Below are 20,540 nucleotides of genomic sequence, written 5' to 3' on the forward strand. Positions count from 1 at the left end.
CAAAAATTGTACCTGGGGTAGACTTCAGGACCTTCCAGTCCTGTGTTTCCTCAACTAGCTGCATGATGTATCCTCTAAATAATATTACATGGCAGACCTCAAACCTGCATTAATTAATTAATATGCTCAGCATATTCTGATGGAATGTTTATGTCTATAAACTAAACAAGAACTGATATGATAGTATAGAAACTGGGGTATGTTACTGCTATGGCATACTTCAGTAAAAAAATGTCTTTCCTAAATAAAACATACAAGGCAATACAAGTCTTGATGGGCTGATAAGAACTCTGAGCCTTCACTTGTCAGAATAACTTCCAGATTCAAATCTGAGCTCTATTTTATAGTCCTGGATTTTTAATCAATATTTTAATTGTCACAAATATATTCAAAATATCCAAAACCTTTCGTAACTTACAAGCATGTGAGCTTACAATATGCATGTTATTGTTTTGCTGATGCTTGAAATCCTGGAGGAAGAAAGATCTATTTCTGTTGCTTCCCTGCATATTGGATATGTTGGCTTTGTAGTGCCAACACTGTATCTTCAGGAAAAAGTTTTATTTGGGGATACATATCAGAAACAATACTGTAGATACTATTAAAAGTTACTCATATTCAACTGTATTTAGCTTGGAAAAAACAGTTTCTTAATTTCTTCAAAATGAAATAACCTCATATGAATCTCACTATCCTTAATTACTAACTAGAAATGACAACTGTTGGAATTTGGTTAGCAATTCCTCCCACTACTGGGCTTTCACTATAGTTCCAAGGTAGTATACTTAAGATATTGATTAAAATGTGACATATACATGATTCTGCTATTTTTTAACTAACTGAGGCATATATATGGCACATATTACACAAGTAGCCTTAAGACACTGAGCTGCATGTGTTTGCATTTTTTCTTTTTTACTGTATAATACATATATCCTTATTGGAAAACTCTGATGTGAAAAGAGACTGAAACGTGGAGAATAGGAGTGCATGTCTGTAAGGTGGGAGTTCAGACTGTTTGGAACTCTGCAATTTGTTTGCTTTTGTAAGAATTACTATCACAAAGCCCTGGCACGCAACCTCAGTTTATAGGAAAAAAATTCACACCTTTTCTTTAACTGAGAGTTGAGATACTCATTTTTCAAGGAATCCTTAGCAAAACAACGAGCCACCCCTGTAACCGCCCCCCTGCTACCAAAACCTTGCCACACAAGGCAAAATATTTAGATTAATACTTGACAAAATAATACATTAACTAAATCAGTTTTCAGTATTTTTTAATTATTTCAACTTTGGCAATGTGCAGTATCTCCATAGTAAGTGGAAATGTTCCCCAAATGCAGACAGCCAAGTACTGCCTCTATTTAGATGGTTAAAAATACATTTTGGTGCCCGCTGCCCTTTTATTCTTTAAAAGTAGCAAAACAAATTCTATGCCTGAGATAACCTTCTTATCCCAACATCCCAAACGACAATGGCATCACAGCCTGCTGAAAGCCATCCTCTCTGCAAGGACTAATCCAGACTCATCCAGTTCCATATGCAATCACAGTAATTCAGTTTTCAATATAAGACACTTTCTTCAATGCTGGGGAACCACTTATGACATAAGATGGTCACCAACTTCTTTATGAACCACTGTCAGACAAGATTCAATGTAGTTGCAGCACTAAGCTTACACTGTTAGGAAGTTACAAAGCGGACTTCTGTGACATATGGCCTTGATTTAATTAAAAGTTGTTTACTTCCAGGAGTTGAGTAACCAGCTCCACGTTCCTCAAACACTGTCAAGAATGCTCCTATGTAACATTAACCTTCTAGACACCGAAGTCGGCAAAATACGTATCAAGCTACAAAACACATAAAAGCCACACACCAACACTTTTTGTGTACCTCCAAAACAGCAGTCCTACAAAAACACACAGAAAACCAGGCCTTCACATATTAAAACATTTGCTCTGGAAAGAAGACTTGGTATTTCACCCCCAATGCAGGGAAAACTTTCATCCACAAGGACAGTCCTCTGTGAAGACAGACCACATTTCTGAATGTGGGTGAAGTCAAGCCACTACACGAGGTATGAGAATGAATTAATGCTGTTAATAAAGGGCACAAACACAAAGCTATGAGGAAGAGGATTTTTTCCACAGACTGCTGTTTCCATCTTTTATTTATCAGCCTTGATCCTCAAGGGACACCAGTGAAAGTCTAAGCAAAAAAGATCCTGATTTCATTGAATGCTAGAAAGCAGACTTAATAAAGACATTGATTTATGCCACATTAAAATTTCTCCCAGTCTTCAGATCCTGCTAAGACCACATTGTTTCATTGCAATCGTAATTATTATCTCTTTTGCTTCCACAGGAATGTAACTTCTCCTTTCTTTAATATCACCTTCTGCTCTGGAGAAGCTGGTTACCTTTTTCTTTCAAATTGCCTGATTAACACAATTAGTTAAACGCAGAGCCATTTCCCCAAACTGTAATTGTTATTGTTTGTTGCTATCGTTTAAAATATGAAGAAGGGGAAATGTATATCTGAAAGCCTGTTCAACTTTTCAGTGCTTTAGGCTAATAACACATATTACAAAATTTGTCTTTCAAATTATAACACTTTACTAACTCTGCTTTTTTTTTTTTTTAAACACCCATCTATATCTATAGATAGATAGGTTGGCACTGTTGGTTAGTCTCAGTCAGCAGCTGTTGTACTAGTTATGTTGTCACACATAGATATAGATAGTCCACAGGGGAATAAATGGACTCCTCATCCTTTCCTACTGTCTCGGGTTAGACTGTGGTTAACAGTGTAGCCTGTTAGTTGATCTTAGTACATAAAATGTCTGCTGTATTTGTGCACTCTAGTATACATCTCTGTATCTTAAGAGGTATAATTAATCTTGCCTCTTTCATCATTTTAGCAGGTAGAAGGCAACTGCTAAAAAATATGAACTACAAGCTAATATAACAGATTAATTTTGTAAATATTTCTGTACTGGGAAAGGCTATTTAAAATCAAGAATTCTATTTTAGCCTCTTACAATTTTATTCTGATTTCCAGTACATAACTAAATTGTCCAATCATTTTTGCTCACTGAGGTTGCTGGAAGTTGAACATGCAGCTCTATATAGTCATGATTAATACAAGCTGATCTTTTACTGGGCTAGAATTGCATTAATAGTAGGGAAAAAAAGGCTTCATGTGAAGGGGCAAACTCAGGAGAACAATACAAAAGTCTATGTTAGTTTAAGTGTTTTCCCTGGAAGCAGCAAGTGAGTTAATTAAGAACATCTTGAAGTATAGGAGCTGTATCCTAGGCATCATCCACCCTTGTGCAAAATATATCAGATTCTCAAAAAACCCAGCAACATCCAAGGTATCACAGTGAGCTATGTACGAGGAGCAATATATGAAAAATACGGTGTATGACTGGTGCGAGTAACAATGGAGAGAGAAATCTGAACATCGAGAAAAAAGACTGATCGTTTATTCACCAATGCTACCTAAGTCAATCTAAGCACAATTCTTCACTTCCCCCCCCTTCTCCCCAGTAGAATGTGGCTTCAAGAATATTCAAGGCACAGGAGAGGAACAGGATTACAGAGCCAGGGAGTATATGCAATGACAGTATAACCTAACCTGCTGTGGAGCTGTACCCAGAGATGCTTAGTGGAGTGACCTGAGGAAGGACAAATAGGAAGAAAAAACTGTAGAAAAAATGGAGCAGATGGAGTAAAAGAGGAAAGAAAAAAACAGGTTAAAATGGACTGAATACAGAAAGAAAGTTAAGAGACATACCAAGAAAAGGATTGTCCTGAATATGCCCTTTATTGACACCTTTCCTTAAGTACAGGAGACAGCCTATTGTGCTAATAAACCTACAAAATGATGTTGTGACAAGTGTGAAGAAAGGAGTTAAAATAATTTGATAGCTGGCTTAGAAAAAATGGGAAGAAGGAGAAAACAGGGAAAAACAGGTATTTCAGAACAATGAAGACTTGCTGAGAGGGGCCTCTAAGTGCTGTTTTAGTCATAGCAGGCGATGTTGGAGTTTATGTGATGGTGGTAAATATTGCAGATTGTTTAATTTCAACAGTGAACCTCATGAAAAAATATAGTAAAGGATCCAACTATAGGACTTAACTTGAAGATCAGCATGTCCTACTGATGCAGTCAGATTAAATATTGCTTAGTTATGAAGTCCAACGGTAATGGATAAAGCAGCATTTCTTCAATCTCTACATATGAAGCCATAGTTTAAATGCAGTGGCTTCTAATCAAAAGTCAAGACTTGCTGATGAGAGGCAGCATTTCAGAAGACATGGATTAACAAGTTCTGCTGAACTTGTGCAAACTCTACACAATGGAGTACCTAGCAATGAACACTGCAAATTCTTTCAAGTCAGGAATAACTACAAAAATGTTGGGAGCAACTGATTTAGTCATTCTCCTTCACTGTTTAAATAAAAACTCAATCTCATGCCTATATACCCAGCCAAAAGTGCTCCTCAACATTCATTTGTATCAATTTCTTTTCCTCTATTAATGGATTACCTAATCTGTACATAACATAAAACATAGAATATTACTTTTTCTGCATCTTACATGCTTTGTTTTGGTGGACCCTAAGTCAAAAGGCAATTTAGAATGCAAATAAGAGGAACAAACAGCAAAAGAAACAGCTCAGTAAATGTGTTGTTTTGCTGAAAAACTTACGCAGTAACAATTGGGAACTGAGAGTTATCGCTAGTTGAACAAAATTGATTTTATTACTTTAATTTTCAACTACAATAAGTATTTGCAGTGTTTGTATGGCCCTTATCCTAGTCTTTTTCTGCATGAAGCACAGACATAAAACTTTTTCCCAATGGATATTGCGCACTGTGTTTATCTTTGACAGCAACCAGAATGGCTGGATATTCCCTTTTTTCAAACTGTATCCTGTTTCTGACACTGCTGAAGGACTGCTTTGGAGTACACGTTTAAAAATGTGCTCATTTTATGTCTTTTACTACTTGCATTATTTAATAAACTAAGTCCCTTCCGTTTTAGTCACTGTACAGATGGAATAAATGAGACAGTCCCTGCTCCAAAAACTTAGAATCAAAGTATGAGGAAAGACGAGAACAGATGGATAAAGAAAGAGTGGGGAGTACAAGGAAGCAATGAAAACTACTTTGGTTAAGGTAGTAGGAGGACATGTGTCAATCTAGCTGTATTTGTAGGATATTTTAAAAAAACAATTCAAAGGAAGCAGCCTCGTGGATGTTTACAGCGAGCCTGTGGGACAACACAATAGAAAGCATGACGATGGCTGACAATCTATCAGGCAGTAGAAACTCCTGCTACCAAATGAGCAAACACAAGAAAAGTGAAAGCAGCTCCATATTCATGTAGAATGAGGAAAAAGTATAGAAATGAATATAGGTACAGACATCATCAAAACAACAGTCAGGAAAATAACGTACATAATGCCAAACTATAATGGTCAAACTCAGAGAAAACGATAGTGTAGCCGAGATCCCAGAAGACAAGAAAACGTGAACAAGAGTTTTGGCTGCACAGATGACTAGGGAAGGTTACAACTCTAAAGCCACACAGAAAAAAAGCAATCTGAATTATCAGCAGACAGTGCTGGAATGCGTATTTTTGCATGATATCAGCAGTAAATTGACACTGTTAGAACTGAATACAATCACTTAATTTCCTGAATTAAAACAGAAACCTTAAGAGACCACTTCTTGTAGGTATTGAGACTGCTGTTTCCCCTACATTCATTTACCCTTACTGATGTTGCATTTCACACATTGTTTTGTAATTCTCAGTGTCACAAGATCTTCCTGTACTGTTTCACAGTCATATCTACATGAGATTACATTCAATAATTCTTTGTCACCAGCAAACTGTGTTCGGTCATTGTTTGCCCCCCATATCATTTAATGAATACTTGGCATATCGCATGTCCCTTTAAGCTCCCAGTGCTGAACACCAAAATGAATTCCTAAACTGTGGTTCTCTCTTTTAACCAGTGATGAGCTCAGGCAGTATTTAAATTTTAAAGCAAAAGAATGCTATAGAAGATTCAAAAGAGAAGTACAAGAATGATGTGAGTTGGGTACAAACGAGGTCCACGAATTGGGTAAGGTGACGTGGACATTCAAATTCTTTACTCTAGAGAAGATACAGGAGCATTTTAGGTCTTTAACAGATTAAGGGGACGGACTGGATTATCTTTAAATTTCCTTTAGCACCTACATTCTGTTTTCTTGCAGGATCTTTAGCTGGCTTAATAGCAAAATAAATGGCACTGCAATCATTTTGAAGTTACCCAGACTTTTTTCTTAATTCTGTTAAAGAATGAGAAGTACAGTGGGAACCAAAGCAATATTATGTTTCCTTATCTTTTCATTAGTTAATGCCGCTAAAATGCTTTCAATAACTACTCAACTACAATAACTGTGTTGAGCTGAAATTAATATGCTGATATGAAGAAAACAAAGAAGTTTTTTGATATGGTTTAATTTTAAAGGACCAAAATAAGGAGAGACGTTTCCAGTTATGTGTTCTTAGAGATTAATAGCAAAGAATCTGAATCTCAAGAATTGTGGTTTTGCTTATTCAATAGGCATCAACCTAAGTAAGAAATAATGGTGTATTTATTTTGAAATTAGTAATTAATTTTAAAGGAGACCAAAAGTCTTATTATTAAACTTAAGTTAGGAAACAGTTTAATAGAGGAAGTCCACTTTGCCTACTTAACAGAATGCTCTTATGAGCCTCTTCATGACAAGAAAAATTTACTGCTTATTGGCAGCTTGCGTATTTCTTCTTATTTTAGCAGCTTTTTCACTCTTTGAGCCACAGAACAAAAAAGCCCAGACAAGAGCATAATTTTACTTTTTCCTTATAAAAAAACTACATAGGAAAACATACACTCTTTTACTCAGAATTAAATAAAGTAGCATCTACTGAGATCATGAGATCAATTAGTCATAAGAAATTCTTTGAAAACTGTTGATATTAAAAGGTAATTCAATTCAGCTGATTCATCTTAAAAAGTACTTTGACCCTGCAGGGCTAAAGCTGCCCTGAATAGCAGGATCTGTTACATAATCCATACTTAGGCTTATGTCACCATGCTGGAGGTTTCTCATTCAAATGAGATCAAAATCTCTGCTATTTAGCATGGGCTTTAAGTCTTTAGCATTCTTAAACAAAGGATTCTTGGACCCAGCTGCACTTCACGTAAAATAAGGTTGTAAGACTCAAGAAAATCAGACATGTGGAAGTTTACTGGAATCTGTATCAGCTAGTAGAAAGCAATCTTTTCTGAAGGGCAACAATTCTAAAATTTGAGGTAAAATAGGCAATTAGCTTTTGCTTTACCTCTAACCAAGGATCTAAGCTGCTTCAGACAGTGACAAAGCTAAAAACATATGGCACACTATCACCACAAAAATGGGAGATGATTCAAGAAGTAAGCGTAGAAGTCTACATGAATGACAATGTCTTTATTGCAGCATGATATATTTTAAGTTTCGTAGTTTAGATAAATCTCTGCATCTACCAAAAAGTTATGTGAAATAATACTTTGTCACTCATGGTATTTATGATTATTTATGTTTGACAGCTTGAAGTAAATAGGACAAATTAAAATTTTCAAGTATTTTGACAGTTCTGTGGTTTGACTAAAGTTCACAGAGTCTGAGGAATATGAGCTGTGAATAAAGGGGAGATCTAGAAATTCAGAGTGGGTAAGCACTCCTGTTGCTGATCCAAGTTGGAAGACACTGCTAACAGAAAAGAGTTTGTAAAGGAAGGGCGAAGGTGGAAGAGCATTATTTTTTTCTTTTCAGTAAAAGAGAATGAAGAAAAGATACTGAAATTCATAGGAGAGCAGAGAAGCAGATCAAAGAATGGAAGAAAATCATGGAATATTATGGGAGCAGCAGGATGCTGAATATCTGACAGATAAAAATGTATTTGTATATAAAAAGTTTTTGTCCCAGCTGAGTCATGCAAGACATGGTTGCAGACACTTTGACTGACTCTCCGGCAGCCTTCCTGTTTCTAATGCAAAATGTGATGCCTCAATACTCTTGAGTAAATTTATAACATTGTTTAAAAAATAAGTTAGAAAGACCAAAAGAAAACAAGCATGATTAAACAGCAAGGTCAGAGACGTTCAAAATAAGAGGGAAACCTTCAAAACTCAAAGTTGTGTTCAAATGAGAACCCCATTACAAAGTATCAGGTGAAAAAGAGGCAATTTGTGAAGGGATAAAGAACTAACTATGCAATGTCTCTCAAGTATGTATCAGAAACAGGAAAAATTCCAGAGAATAGGGGACCAATAGGTCATAAGAAAGTTTTTTAAAAAAATCAGACTTTCTGCATCCATGTGGTTTAAAAAGTCTGCCACAGAAGATAAGTGTAATTGTCTACAATATCAGTTTTACTCTGAATAGATAAAATAGTAACAAATCAGCAGAACCAGAGGGTATCCACCCAATAGATCTAGAGAAACACAGGGATGAAATAACTGAACTACTGTCATGTAATTATCAGAAGGCAAAGTACTTCACCAAGGCTCTTGAAGACATTAAGCCTACCATGACAAAAGGGGAAAAGTTCTCACGTAGTAAAAGGTAGTAAAAGACAAGATCAGAGTAAATGGTTAAAAGATTTCATTGTGAAGAAAGATCATTCACTTTCTTTCCTCTAATCCTATGTCTGCATTTGTGGAAATGACTATATTGACAAGCTACTGTCCATATATAAAATGCTCATGATTTCCAAAGTCAAGCTGTAATTCTATGGATCTTTGCTTTCTATGATTTGAAATGTCCTTTTCACTGTTACTGTACATGCCTTAATTACAATAAACCTTTTTGTTTGTTTTCCTGTTGTTGGGTTTTGGGGTTTTTTTTTGCTACAGTTGAATAAATAAACTCAATTAAAAGTTTTGGGAAAGAAAGAGAAATGCAGTAAGTTCTTTATAACATTTTTAAAAAACAGCTTGTACTTACCTGCTTTCTGACACTGTACTATCTTCTCATATAAGCTATCTGTATTTTCAACTAGAGTCCTGATGGTCTGAATCATCTGTAGAGAAAATAAATTAAAATATACAGAAATATCAGTAAAATTCAATTTTTACTGAAAATTTTTAATCTGTAAAAGGTGCTTAAATTTGAACTCAAGTCAATAATCTAATACTTATTGTTAACATAATGAATACATTCATTTTCCTGGTTGTGACCAGGCAAAGAAGTGGTTTAAAGGTGGCATAAGGACATTAAAAAATATGATGGTTTTGGGCTGGCATCTGTGAACACTGAAGTAAAATATCTACTCCATAATTCATTGCCTAGCAAAGCAAGTGAAAATTATACAACTATTTACCAGGTAATTCACTTTTGGTGGCTTCGGTGAGATAACCTGGATGCAGGTTTCCTCTTCCTCACTCACTCTGACATTCAGGATGATGATCACTCACCACCCAGTGCCTTCTTTTTCCTAGGGATCATCCCACTGCTTTTCCAGATTTGTTCCTCTACATTTTGCCTTTCTGTGGCTTGACCTGTACATATGTATGAGACAACTCTATGGAGGAAAACAAATCACTCGGGGCTGGTACTGGAGGATAAGGAAAACACAATGATTCCTTTACCTGATCTTTCTAAACAAAAAGCCTTTCATGGAAGCTCAGCTGAAAGCACACGGATTAAGACGGAACCATGCAGATCTTTCAGCCTGGGGTATGTATTGAGAAGTAATGACTTTGCTTCACACCTTACCCACTGACATGTCTGGTATCCACTCAATCATTATGCTAACAACAAAGCACTTCTTGTCACTAAAACAATGTCTAAAGTTTGACATGTCACTTATGTGGGTGTTCTTTTCCTCTGGGACCACAATTGCTGTTACGAGCAGGAATGATCCGTGTTACAGAAAAAAAACCTCAAACCACTCTTAAGACTCTTCCTCAGAGAGATAATAATACTTTAAGAGGCATGACTACAGTAGTCCTTCTTCACATGTATTAAAAGAAGCCTTCTCCAGCTGAGTGACATTAAGGCTGTTTTTCTGAACATTGCTCTGAGGCATAAACAAATTTGGAAAAGCAGGCAAGTAAGCCTCAGATTTTTCATGATGGCAAGTGTGTAAGCAAGTGAAGAGGAAGAACACCTGCACAGATGCAAACTGCTTTACAGACTTCTATTATTTCCAGCTACACAAAAATCTGGTTTATGTATATTACAAAGCATTTAAAAATAATGCTAGTTCTGTTTCTGTAATTACAATTTAAAATGATAGAATAAAGAAAATTATGCAAACCCCACAATTCCACGTTTATGCTACATACAAACCACACATGAACAAGCAACTTCAGAGTGTGTGGAGATCATCGTACTGGATAATTTAATTTAATCTTCACATCTTGATTCACCTGTGTTTAATTTCAAAGTATCTATTTACCCTGATTTATATTAAGTCAGTTTAAAAAAAAATGCAAATTATAATAAATAAGGAAAAAATAACTTGATCAGGTTGCTAAGCTGCAAGTGAAATACTTTAGCTTACCCATTTTTAACTGGATTGTTCTTTGAATATAAATATCAATATTCATTCAAGCAAAAACTGCCTATAAATAGAAGTAGGCCAATTAATAATTAGGTGTGATAAATTGAAGACAACTATTTTAAAGAGAAGCATACTTAAATACAAGAATACTATATTTCACCCAGATAGGCTTTATAGGGCGCACTGCAAACTGACTATTCCTGATGCATCAAGGAGAAAGCTGCATTTCACTGTTTCATTACTATTTGGTCTTTAAAACAATATTCAGAAACTGAAATAAAGCCACTATAAACTTGCTTGAAAGGCAAGGATTTTACCTGTTTCAATATGTATGGCATGTAACACATTTGCTTCTGTAATGCACTTAAATGAAAAGAACCAAAACACAGTTGACTTCAATTGCAAATATACTTCCAACAACTGACGTTATTCTGCTAACTAGCTGAAAGGATACTGTAAAGCATCCTTCACTGAGCTTTTGGTGCATTGAAAATCACCTTGAAAAATGAAATGCTGAACACGTATGGCTCGTTTTGTCAGAATGCTAATACACAACAGTAAGCACTACAGAGGGATTCTCATGTTAATAAGAATGCTTTCACCTGAGAACCCTTTTGACAGAAACTCATAAAAGAGAGAGACCAGTTGTGTTGCCTATTCAAGGTATTTTTTCTGGAAGAACTGTAAGAAATACTGCAACTGCCCTATGTTAGTCTATTCTGTGTTCCTGACCCCATGTGTATAATAATGTAATTTCTACGTCATCTCAGTTACGTCCTATTCCAAACACAGAGCATCTCTATCTGCTCTGTTTCCTTCACACAATACATTCTACATGCACACCAGGCAATTTAAAAATAGTGGAGATCAAGTCTCGGCAGATTAGAAAACTTACTCTAATATACGGCACTGATTTGCAGAAACAAGAGAATTCAAAGACACATAAAAATGCTTACATCACTGCTTCTTTGTTTACTTTCTGTATTGACAAGGCAAGAAAGTTGTACTAGTTCTGCAGATGAAAGGAAATGAAACTAATAGCTGTATTAGTCCTCTCTCATCACAGCAAGGCTAACATTGAAGAAGAATTTATAATAATGTGCAGATCTAATACTTCACAGTTTTGCTATGGAAAGCTGCTTTGCCTAAATACTCTCAGATCAAAAGCAACGCCCTCTTTGCAACTTTTGAAGAAAAATGTCAATGCATTTCATGTGACAGAAATTATTCTAATACCAAGTTTTATATTACCAAGGCCAGTAACAGTTACTTTATCTTTGGTCCCTAAAATACATACAAAGCTGTATTTACGATGAACAGCACCACTAAGCAAAAGTGGCTGAGCTAGCAATAATTCCAGGGTTGATTGCCACTACCATTCCATCAGTTTATGCTACACCCCAATGCTGTTGATGTACTTCACTAAGGAAATAACAGAGCAGTATGCTGTGTGCATGAGTAGGTGTCACCTTTCAGTCATGTTTGATTAATAAAGTAATAGTATTAGTTCATTATAATTTTATTCTTACATTGTTCTTCACCATGCAGTCACCTTTTCATATGTATTCAGCTATTTGTTAAACGACTTTTATGGAAGGTTTGAACATATAAATTCTTTCTGGTGTTCAAGCCAAAATTGTAACACCATGAAAACATTCATGTAGATATTAACAGAGACTGAAAGACTTTGGTACACACAGCATATGGAACAACTGAGTATAAATGGTTATATCTAAACAGAAAATTAGCCTGATCCAAATGATACTTGTATGTGTGTGTGTGCTTGGTATAAAAGCAAAGTAGAAAATGATGAGTAAGCAGGAGCTTCAGTGCGAAAAACAGTATGTCTGCAGCAGAATGAGAAATTCTCAAGGCAAATTAGTTGTGGAAATCAAGGAGAAAGACCAAGTAGAGTCAAGTATATATTAGACCAGTATACACTGAATAAGCCAATCAATAAGCAGGTATTTGCTAACCACAGCCAACTATGAGAATATTAACAGTGATAAAACTGGGAAAAGAAATGCAAACAAACCTAATAGTGAACAACCAGTTACCAGCTGATCATTAAAAATGCATTGCAAATTACCCATACCTATTCTAAGAAAAGAAAAGGTATTATATGAATTTTGGTAGCTATACTTTCTAGCAAGTCTTGTACAATATTAATTCCCATCTCTAACCTATGTTGTTTTTTCCTGGAAGTAAGGATTCAAAATATGCAACAAATATTTTAAATACAGAATGTATAACACTTGCTGGCATTGCTTCACTCTACCTTCAATTCTTGCCACCCCACCACAATCTTAGTATGACCAGAGAACTGCTCCAGTACTCACTACATACTGGGCTATCTTCCTTTCTTTTTTGGGTCAATGGAAAATGGGAAATGCAGAATGGTATGGTCTATGACTCTTGAAGTCATCACATTTTTGCAGAGGCCAGGCTGACAGTTTGATCAAACTCCGTCAGTAATTCTAACAAAAGGACAAATGTCAAGAAAGATGTAAAAAAAACATTTAAATTATTCTTAAGGGGTTTTAGAAATAAACACTAAATGATTAGTACAGAGTTCTCAGTGAGGATTAGAGATCTGTATTATTACATATTGTCCCTGCCTTAAAAAGCATGGGAAATCAAACCAATTCTTGCTTCAAACTGATGGAACTGTGTTGCTAACAGTACCATTCACCACTTATGTGACTGTGTCTTCACAAACCAAATGAAAAAGTCATATACTTAAAAAATATATCTATCCTTTCTCAACAAAATAGAACTCTCACATTAAGAAAGACAGTTACAGAAAATTTAAAAAAGAATATACAACACTAGACTACCCTTTAGGCTTATTTTTATGTTGCAAAGCTTTGTTAAGTCTGTTTTGTTGTTTTATGAAAGACGTGCTATGAACTAACACTGAGTATATCTATGCACATATACAAGTGCTCACATGTACGTACACATGCATGTATTTGAGACCATTCATTCAATTTCAGCTTAATTGGAAAAAAGTAAAGATCTATTTCTACCAGGCTCATGAAGACAGGTCTTCTGGTAGAAGACAGAATATCCTGTTTATGCACCCAACTTAGGGAAAAGATGTAGATTGAACTCAACCCTAAATATTTTAAAAATCACATTTAACAAAGAATACAGACCTCAAGAAAGGCATCTTTAAAAAACCCAAAGATTTATTAATTCCTCTGCACGTGGAACTGGTTGGTAGCACACCAGAGAGACATCAGATGCATTTTAAAATGGAAAAACCAGCCAATGATAAACTGGGTCTGGCTGATGAAACTCAGTGAGAGAAAACACTGACAGAGCTGCAACACCAAGGATGAGCTTTATTTTTAGCAAGTAAAGCACACTACACATTTACATTTCAAAATCTGTGAATATGTGTTGCCAATACTGTTAGACCTACATTCCAGCAGTAGAATTGAAACCATACTTACAGTAGGTATAAACCAAATCTTTATTAAAAGGGCTCTCTCCACAAAATGCTGCTCACATTCTCCTTTTGCCTCAAATCTCAGTATATTAGATATACTTCTGAAACCACAAGCTACACCATTTCTGAAAACAGTTTAGTATTCAGTGGCCAAACCGGTGCTCTTAACAGTAGTAATAAAAATGCCATTTACATTTTCCAGACATTTTATTAAGCCCAGAATAGCACAAATAGCACCGATAGCAAATAGCACTTCATAAAAAAGGAAACCAAACACAGGGCATCACCGACTACAACACATAAACTGCTAATAGTAACTGCACCATTACAAAAGATGTGTGTGTGACCTAGAGAGGGTCAGAAGTTGCTACCACTGCCCCAAGTAATAACAGCAAGTAAAGGAACTCTGGTAGGGACAGCATATAAACACTTCTATTCTCAAGAACCATTATATGTACCAGGAACTCAAACAAAATATGTTCAGTTCTAATTAAATATATGTATAAACTATATCCAAGCAGTCCACTATTCAATGTCAGTGCACCAGAAGGCATTTTTGTTGTGGCACTGAAACAAGCAAAAAAATTGTTCTTAGTCCTTTCAGTGACAATTGCCATGGTCAGTTTGCTTTGAAGTTGCATAAATGTTGAACTTTATATACTGCCTTTACTTTTCCACTGGAAAAGAATGGTGTTATAGTAATAAGGAAGGAAATGACTGGAAGATCAGATTGTAAACTCGTATTAAACCTCAGAACTCAAATGAATTGTTCTAATGGTGTAGACACCAAACTGAAAGTATTCCGTAATGTCCAACTTCTAACCAGCACTACCATAAACAACAGAAGTGGACTTCTAATAAGCAGGCGACTCATGTTCACGTTACTGAACTCAGTTCAAAATGCAATAAGCAGTGACAAAAACCTTATACCTACCACCCTTGAGACTGCTAGCACCACTAGATCAGTGCTACTCAGTTTCCAAGAGTAAAGGGTCCTCCAGTTCAAACAAGAGTGATACACAACAAAGAAATATGTTGAAGTGATTGCGAAATAGCATCTAAACAGAAGGGACAATATACTTTTCTCTGTCCCGAGTTCAAGTTGCAGTCTTCCAGGAGACCTCTTAGTAGAGCTTTAAAATATCTGAAGAATACCTTGCTAGGTTGCATGGAAAACATAACTTGAAAAGATAGCTGAACAGTTTTCCAACTTTCTGACAACTACTACTGGCAAGTGATGAGACAGGAAACAACATGCAAAGGTCTTGGCAGAACAGATTTTTATTATTTTTAAGTTTTTCTTCAAATCCCAGTGAAATTTTAGAAGTTAATACAGCAAGACCACAGCCAGTCCATGAGTTGGGTAATTCGTGTTATGTAAAGCAGGTATTGATTGGCAATAGACACACTGAACCTTGTTTAACGACAATTTCATCAAAACAGAGACGTATATGTGGGATGTACCCATGAGTCCTGAGGGGGCAGACTGAAGTCATTGCAAGGCAACTTTCGATTATCTTTGAAAGGTCATGGCAATCACAGGACATTCCTGAGCACTGGAAGAAAGCAAATTTCACTCCTATCTACAAGAAGAGTAAGAGGACCGAGGAACCACAGGCCAGTCAGCCTCACTTCAGTGCCTGGGAAGGTGGTATAGTAAATCCTCTTGGAAACCCTCTTCCAAACACATGAAGGACAAGATGACTGGAAAAAGACGGCATGGATTTACAAAGGGGAAATCAGGCTTAACCAGCCTGACAGCCTTCTACAAGGAGGTGACTGCCTTGATGGAGGAGGGGAAAGCAGTGGATGTTTTTTATTGACTTTACTGAAGCTTTCAACACTGTCTCTTGTAACATCCTCACAGATAAACTAAGGAAGTTAAATAGAGGTCAGGTAGTGGGCAGTGAGGGGGACTGAAAACTAGCTGACCAGCCAGACTCAAAGCATTGTGCTCAGCAGCATCAAGTCCATCTGAAGGACACTCACTAGTGGTGTGCCCTGGGGGTTGATACTGGAGCTACTACTGTTTAAATATCTTCATTTATCACCCGGATGATGGGGCAAAGTGCATCTTCAGCAAGCTGACAGAAGATACAAAACTTGGAGGAGGCTGGATACAGCAGACAGTTGTGCTGCTACTCAGAGGGACTTTGACAGCCTGGAGAAGTGGGCTGACAGGAACCCCATGAAAAGGGTTCACCAAAGGGAAGTGCCAAGTCCTGCACCTGGAGAGGAATGACTTCAGGCATATACCCATTCAGGCTGGAAGCTGACTGCCTGGAAAACAGCTTCAGGGAAAAGGACCTGAGTGTCCTGGTGGATAGAAGTTGAACACAGCTAAGGAAGTGTATCGCCAAAAGACTGAGGGAGGTGATCCCTCCCCTCTACTCAGCATTGGTCAGGCCACATCTGGAGTGTTCAGTCCAGTTTTGGGCTTTCCAGTACAAGAAAGATATGGACTTATTGTCCAGTGCAGGGCCACAAAAAGTGTTAAGGGATTGCAGTGTCTTTTATATGAGGAGAGTCTGAGAGAGCTGGGACTGTTCAGCCTGGAGCAGAGAAGGCTCAGTGGGGATTCTGGGTGGTCAAACATGGTAAGAGGTTGCTCAGAGAGGTTGTGGAGTCTCCATCCTTGGTGATATTCAACATCCAACTGGACAAAATCCTGGGCAACCTGCTCTACCTGACCCTGCTTTGAGCAAGGCAGCTGGACTTGGCAATCGCCAGAGGCGCCTTCCAACCTCAATGATTCTGTGTAAATGTGATGGGTTGACCCTGGCTGAACACCAGGTGCCCACCAAAGCCATTCTATCACTCCCCCATCCTCAGCTGGACAGGGGAGAGAAAAATATAACAAGAAGCTTGCGGGTCGAGATAAGGACAGAAGAGATCATTCACTAATTACCGTCAGGGGCAAAACAGACTCTACTTGGGAAAATTAACTCAATTTATTACAAATCAACCAGAGCAAGGTAATAAGAAATAAAACGAAATCTCAGAACACCTTCCCACCACCCCTCCCTTCTTCCCGGGCACAAATTCACTCCCGGATTTCACCACCAAGCCCCCCCAGCGGCACAGGCAGACAGGGATGGGGTTTATGGTCATGACATGTTATTTTCTGCCGCTTCACCTCCTCAGGGCAAGGGCTCATCACACTCTTCCCCTGCTCCAGCATGGGGTCCCACCCACGGGAGACAGTCCTCCACGAACTCCTCCAACGTGGGCCATTCCCACGAGCTGCAGTTCTTCACGAACTGCTCCAGCATGGGTCCTTCCCACGGTGTGCAGTCCTTCAGGAGCACACTGCTCCAGCGTGAGTCCCCCACGGGGTCACAAGTCCTGCCAGAAAACCTGCTCCGTGGGCTCCTCTCTCCACAGATCCGCAGGTCCTGCCACGAACCTGCTCCAGCGCGGGGTTCCCATGGGGTCAGCCTCCTTCGGGAACCCACCTGCTCCGGCGTGGGGTCCTCCACGGGCTGCAGGTGGATATCTGCTCCACTGTGGACCTCCCTGGACTGCAGGGGGACAGCCTGCCTCACCAGGGTCTTCCCCATGGGCTGCAGGGGAATCTTCGCTCCGGTGCCTGGAGCATCTCCTCCCCCTCCTTCTTCACTGACCTTGGTGTCCGCAGGCTTGTTTCTCTTACATGTTCTCACTCCTCACTCCGGCAGCTGTTTCTCCCTGTCCCAACTTTTTTCCTTCTTAAAAATGTTATCACAGAAGCATTACCACTATCACTGATGGGCTCAGCCTTGGCCAGCGGCGGGTCCGTCTTAGAGCCGGCTGGTATGGGCTCGCTCTCTCTCAAACACAGCGGAAGCTTCCAGCATCTTCTTAGAGAAGCCACCCCTGTAACCCCCCCGTTACCAAAACCTTGCCACACAAAACCAATACAGTAAATAAGGATTTTAGTAAAGTTGACATCTCTAATCAAAAGAAGTTTACAGAACCGATTTTCTGGCTCAAGGCAACAATCAATAATAACTTCAGTATAGAAAAAAATCAGCTGTGGTTTTGCCCAGACAGTCCAAAGCTGCTCTATAATGAAGAACAACTGATCTTCCTACTACCCAAGTATAGTCCAAAGCACCAAGGTAAGAAAACAAAGCTTCTAACTGCTACTTCTGTACATGCAGAGGACTCCTCACATCAAACTAAATTCACTTCAAAGCAGTAAGTTTTTAGCAAACTTGTTGTCTAAATTAGAAATTACTTCTCCAACTATGCAAGAAAATAAACTTAGCACACAAACACGAGTCATTGAGATTGCAAGGAACCTCGGATGGTCATCTGGTCCAACTCCCCCTGATCAAGCAGGGCCACCTAGAGCAGGCTGCCCAGGACCACGTCCAGATGACTATTGAGCATTTCCAAGGGTGGAGACTCCACAACCTCTCTGGGCAACCTGTTCCCATGCTTACCCACCCACACAGTCAAGAAGTGTTTCCTGATGCTCAGAAAAAGCCTCCTGTGTTTCATTTCATGCCTCTTCTCCTGTCACTGGGCACCACTGGGAAGACCCTGGCTCTGTCCTCTTTGCACCCTCCCTTCAGGCATTTATACACATTGATGAGATCCCTCGCAAAGCTTCTCTTTTTCAGGCTGAACAGTCCTCATAGGAGAGATGCTCCAGTCCCTTCATCATCCTAGTGGTTCTTTGTAGGACTCTCTCCAGCATGTCCATGTCTCTCTTGTACTGGGGAGCGCAGAACTGGACACAGTACTCAAGAGTGGCTTCACCAGTGCTGAATAGAGGCAAAGGATCACCTCCCTTGACCATAACATATATTATATATTATGCTATCATTGTGCTCCCTTTAGACTTTAAAACACTGTCCTCTTCCCAGACAAATGCAGAGGAAATTTTCATTATGCTTCCTGAACTCACTGGCATTTTATGATATAAACATAATGCTGTACCTCAGTGACAGTGGCAGTATATCCCCCTAAGCGGGAAAAACATAGAAATAGACTCATCATTTCACTTTTTCAGCCTTCCTTTCCTCTCTCACTTCTTTTTGAGATGTTTTATATTCTAGGGAACACATACATGGAACAGGTTTTTTGTCTTCAGAAAGAAGCAAGCTCAGATTATGCCATAATGCAGTGCAGGAGCATAAGGGATGAAATCTACTTACCAAAACTAACTCTTGCAGGCCCAAGAAAAAAATAGGACATCATCTGTTCTTAATTCTGCAGTATCCCAAAATGAATTAGATTTCCCACAGTTCAAGAAAATTTACCAAAGGAACAAACAGCCCACAAGTTCTCCATTAAAAAGTCTTATGTTCTTAATTCCTCATGAGTAAAGTATTTGAGAAAGATTAGGCTGAAGACAGAGTAAATAAAATAATCAGCATCTCTCTTCTGAACTGTGCACACAATGACATTAAACTCTTCTAAATCCAACAGTCATTTCTCTTTGCTTTCCTGACACTCTGGCTGTTCCACAGAAAAATGATTTTCATAATTTTTAAACTAAAGCTGATAGAATGAAAACACTATGTAAAAAGTGGACAATAAGGAAGCACATACATATGAAAGGAAAATAGCCTGTATCCGTAAAGAGAAGCAGAAATTTATCATCCTTGCGAAGAAAAATAATAGGTAGTGTAAAACCATCGCTAGCAGTTCCAATAACCACAATTTCTTCACACAGGAGACAAAAATTCAAACAGAAGATTAAGAATTTATTGAGAAAGAAAAAGAGAAATACTATTAGAAATACAGAGTATATATAAGAGAAGTTGCTATGCATGTGACCTATTTTTATGCTCTTCCATAAACATTCCATTGGACTACATTAGAAACAGAACAGTAAGCTAGATGAACTCCTCTTCCTAAGTAGCCGTATTATTTTATGCTCCTATGAATACTGTGAGTCAGCCATTAGCCATAATGGGATTACTGAGAGGACACAAAAAGCTTCACCGTTCATGATCTTAACAAAAAAATGAAGAAATCTTGACTTCCCAGAAGCATCAAGTTGTCATTATCAGAGCTTTTCAATCAATGTAAAACAGCTCATACTTTACAGCACTTGGCACTGGAGTCTGAATGTCTAAAATTAGACGTTTGTTTCTGCCCTTGTGGACTGAAAAGCCCAACATAAGCTGAGGTTATCATCTGCAGCTCTGTTTTTGGAAGCATAATTGCAACCTTCAGTTTAGAATGACTGTCCTGTTATAAAACAGGAAAATAAAAACTGATAATAAGCAAAATAACTCTTTTTGAAGAAATTGCCCAAGCTACTCACTATAGTTTCAATCAATATTTTGTTTTCATCAGTTTTTGTGACACACTAACAACTACACTATCAGTAACTATTTAAATTCACCTCAAAAACCAGGATCTACAATTATTACCATTTATTTAACATGACAAAACCCATTACTTGGGCTATTTGCAATATTAAATTGCAATGAATGATGTTTTCCCTTAGATCTCTTCACCACTGAACTGTATCCATTTATTACCTAAATAAAGACAA

At 37.9% G+C, this 20,540-nt stretch overlaps 1 protein-coding gene across 4 annotated transcripts in view; it reads right to left on the minus strand.

Moving 5' to 3' along the window:
- PLCL2 (phospholipase C like 2) overlaps nucleotides 1–20,540 on the minus strand; it is a 109,061-nt gene that overhangs the window by 14,328 nt on the left and 74,193 nt on the right. For 3 of the 4 annotated variants that reach the window (XM_049798066.1, XM_049798067.1, XR_007505769.1), the window contains exon 5: nucleotides 9,030–9,105. In XM_049798066.1, the coding sequence (XP_049654023.1) occupies nucleotides 9,030–9,105 (76 nt within the window). Of the gene's footprint in view, nucleotides 1–9,029; nucleotides 9,106–18,974; nucleotides 18,997–20,540 lie in introns of those variants that run through there. The other variant, XR_007505770.1, reaches the window with a different exon arrangement.

This window comes from Accipiter gentilis, chromosome 4 (assembly GCF_929443795.1).
Source record: "Accipiter gentilis chromosome 4, bAccGen1.1, whole genome shotgun sequence".
NCBI classification, from domain to species: Eukaryota; Metazoa; Chordata; class Aves; order Accipitriformes; family Accipitridae; genus Astur; species Astur gentilis.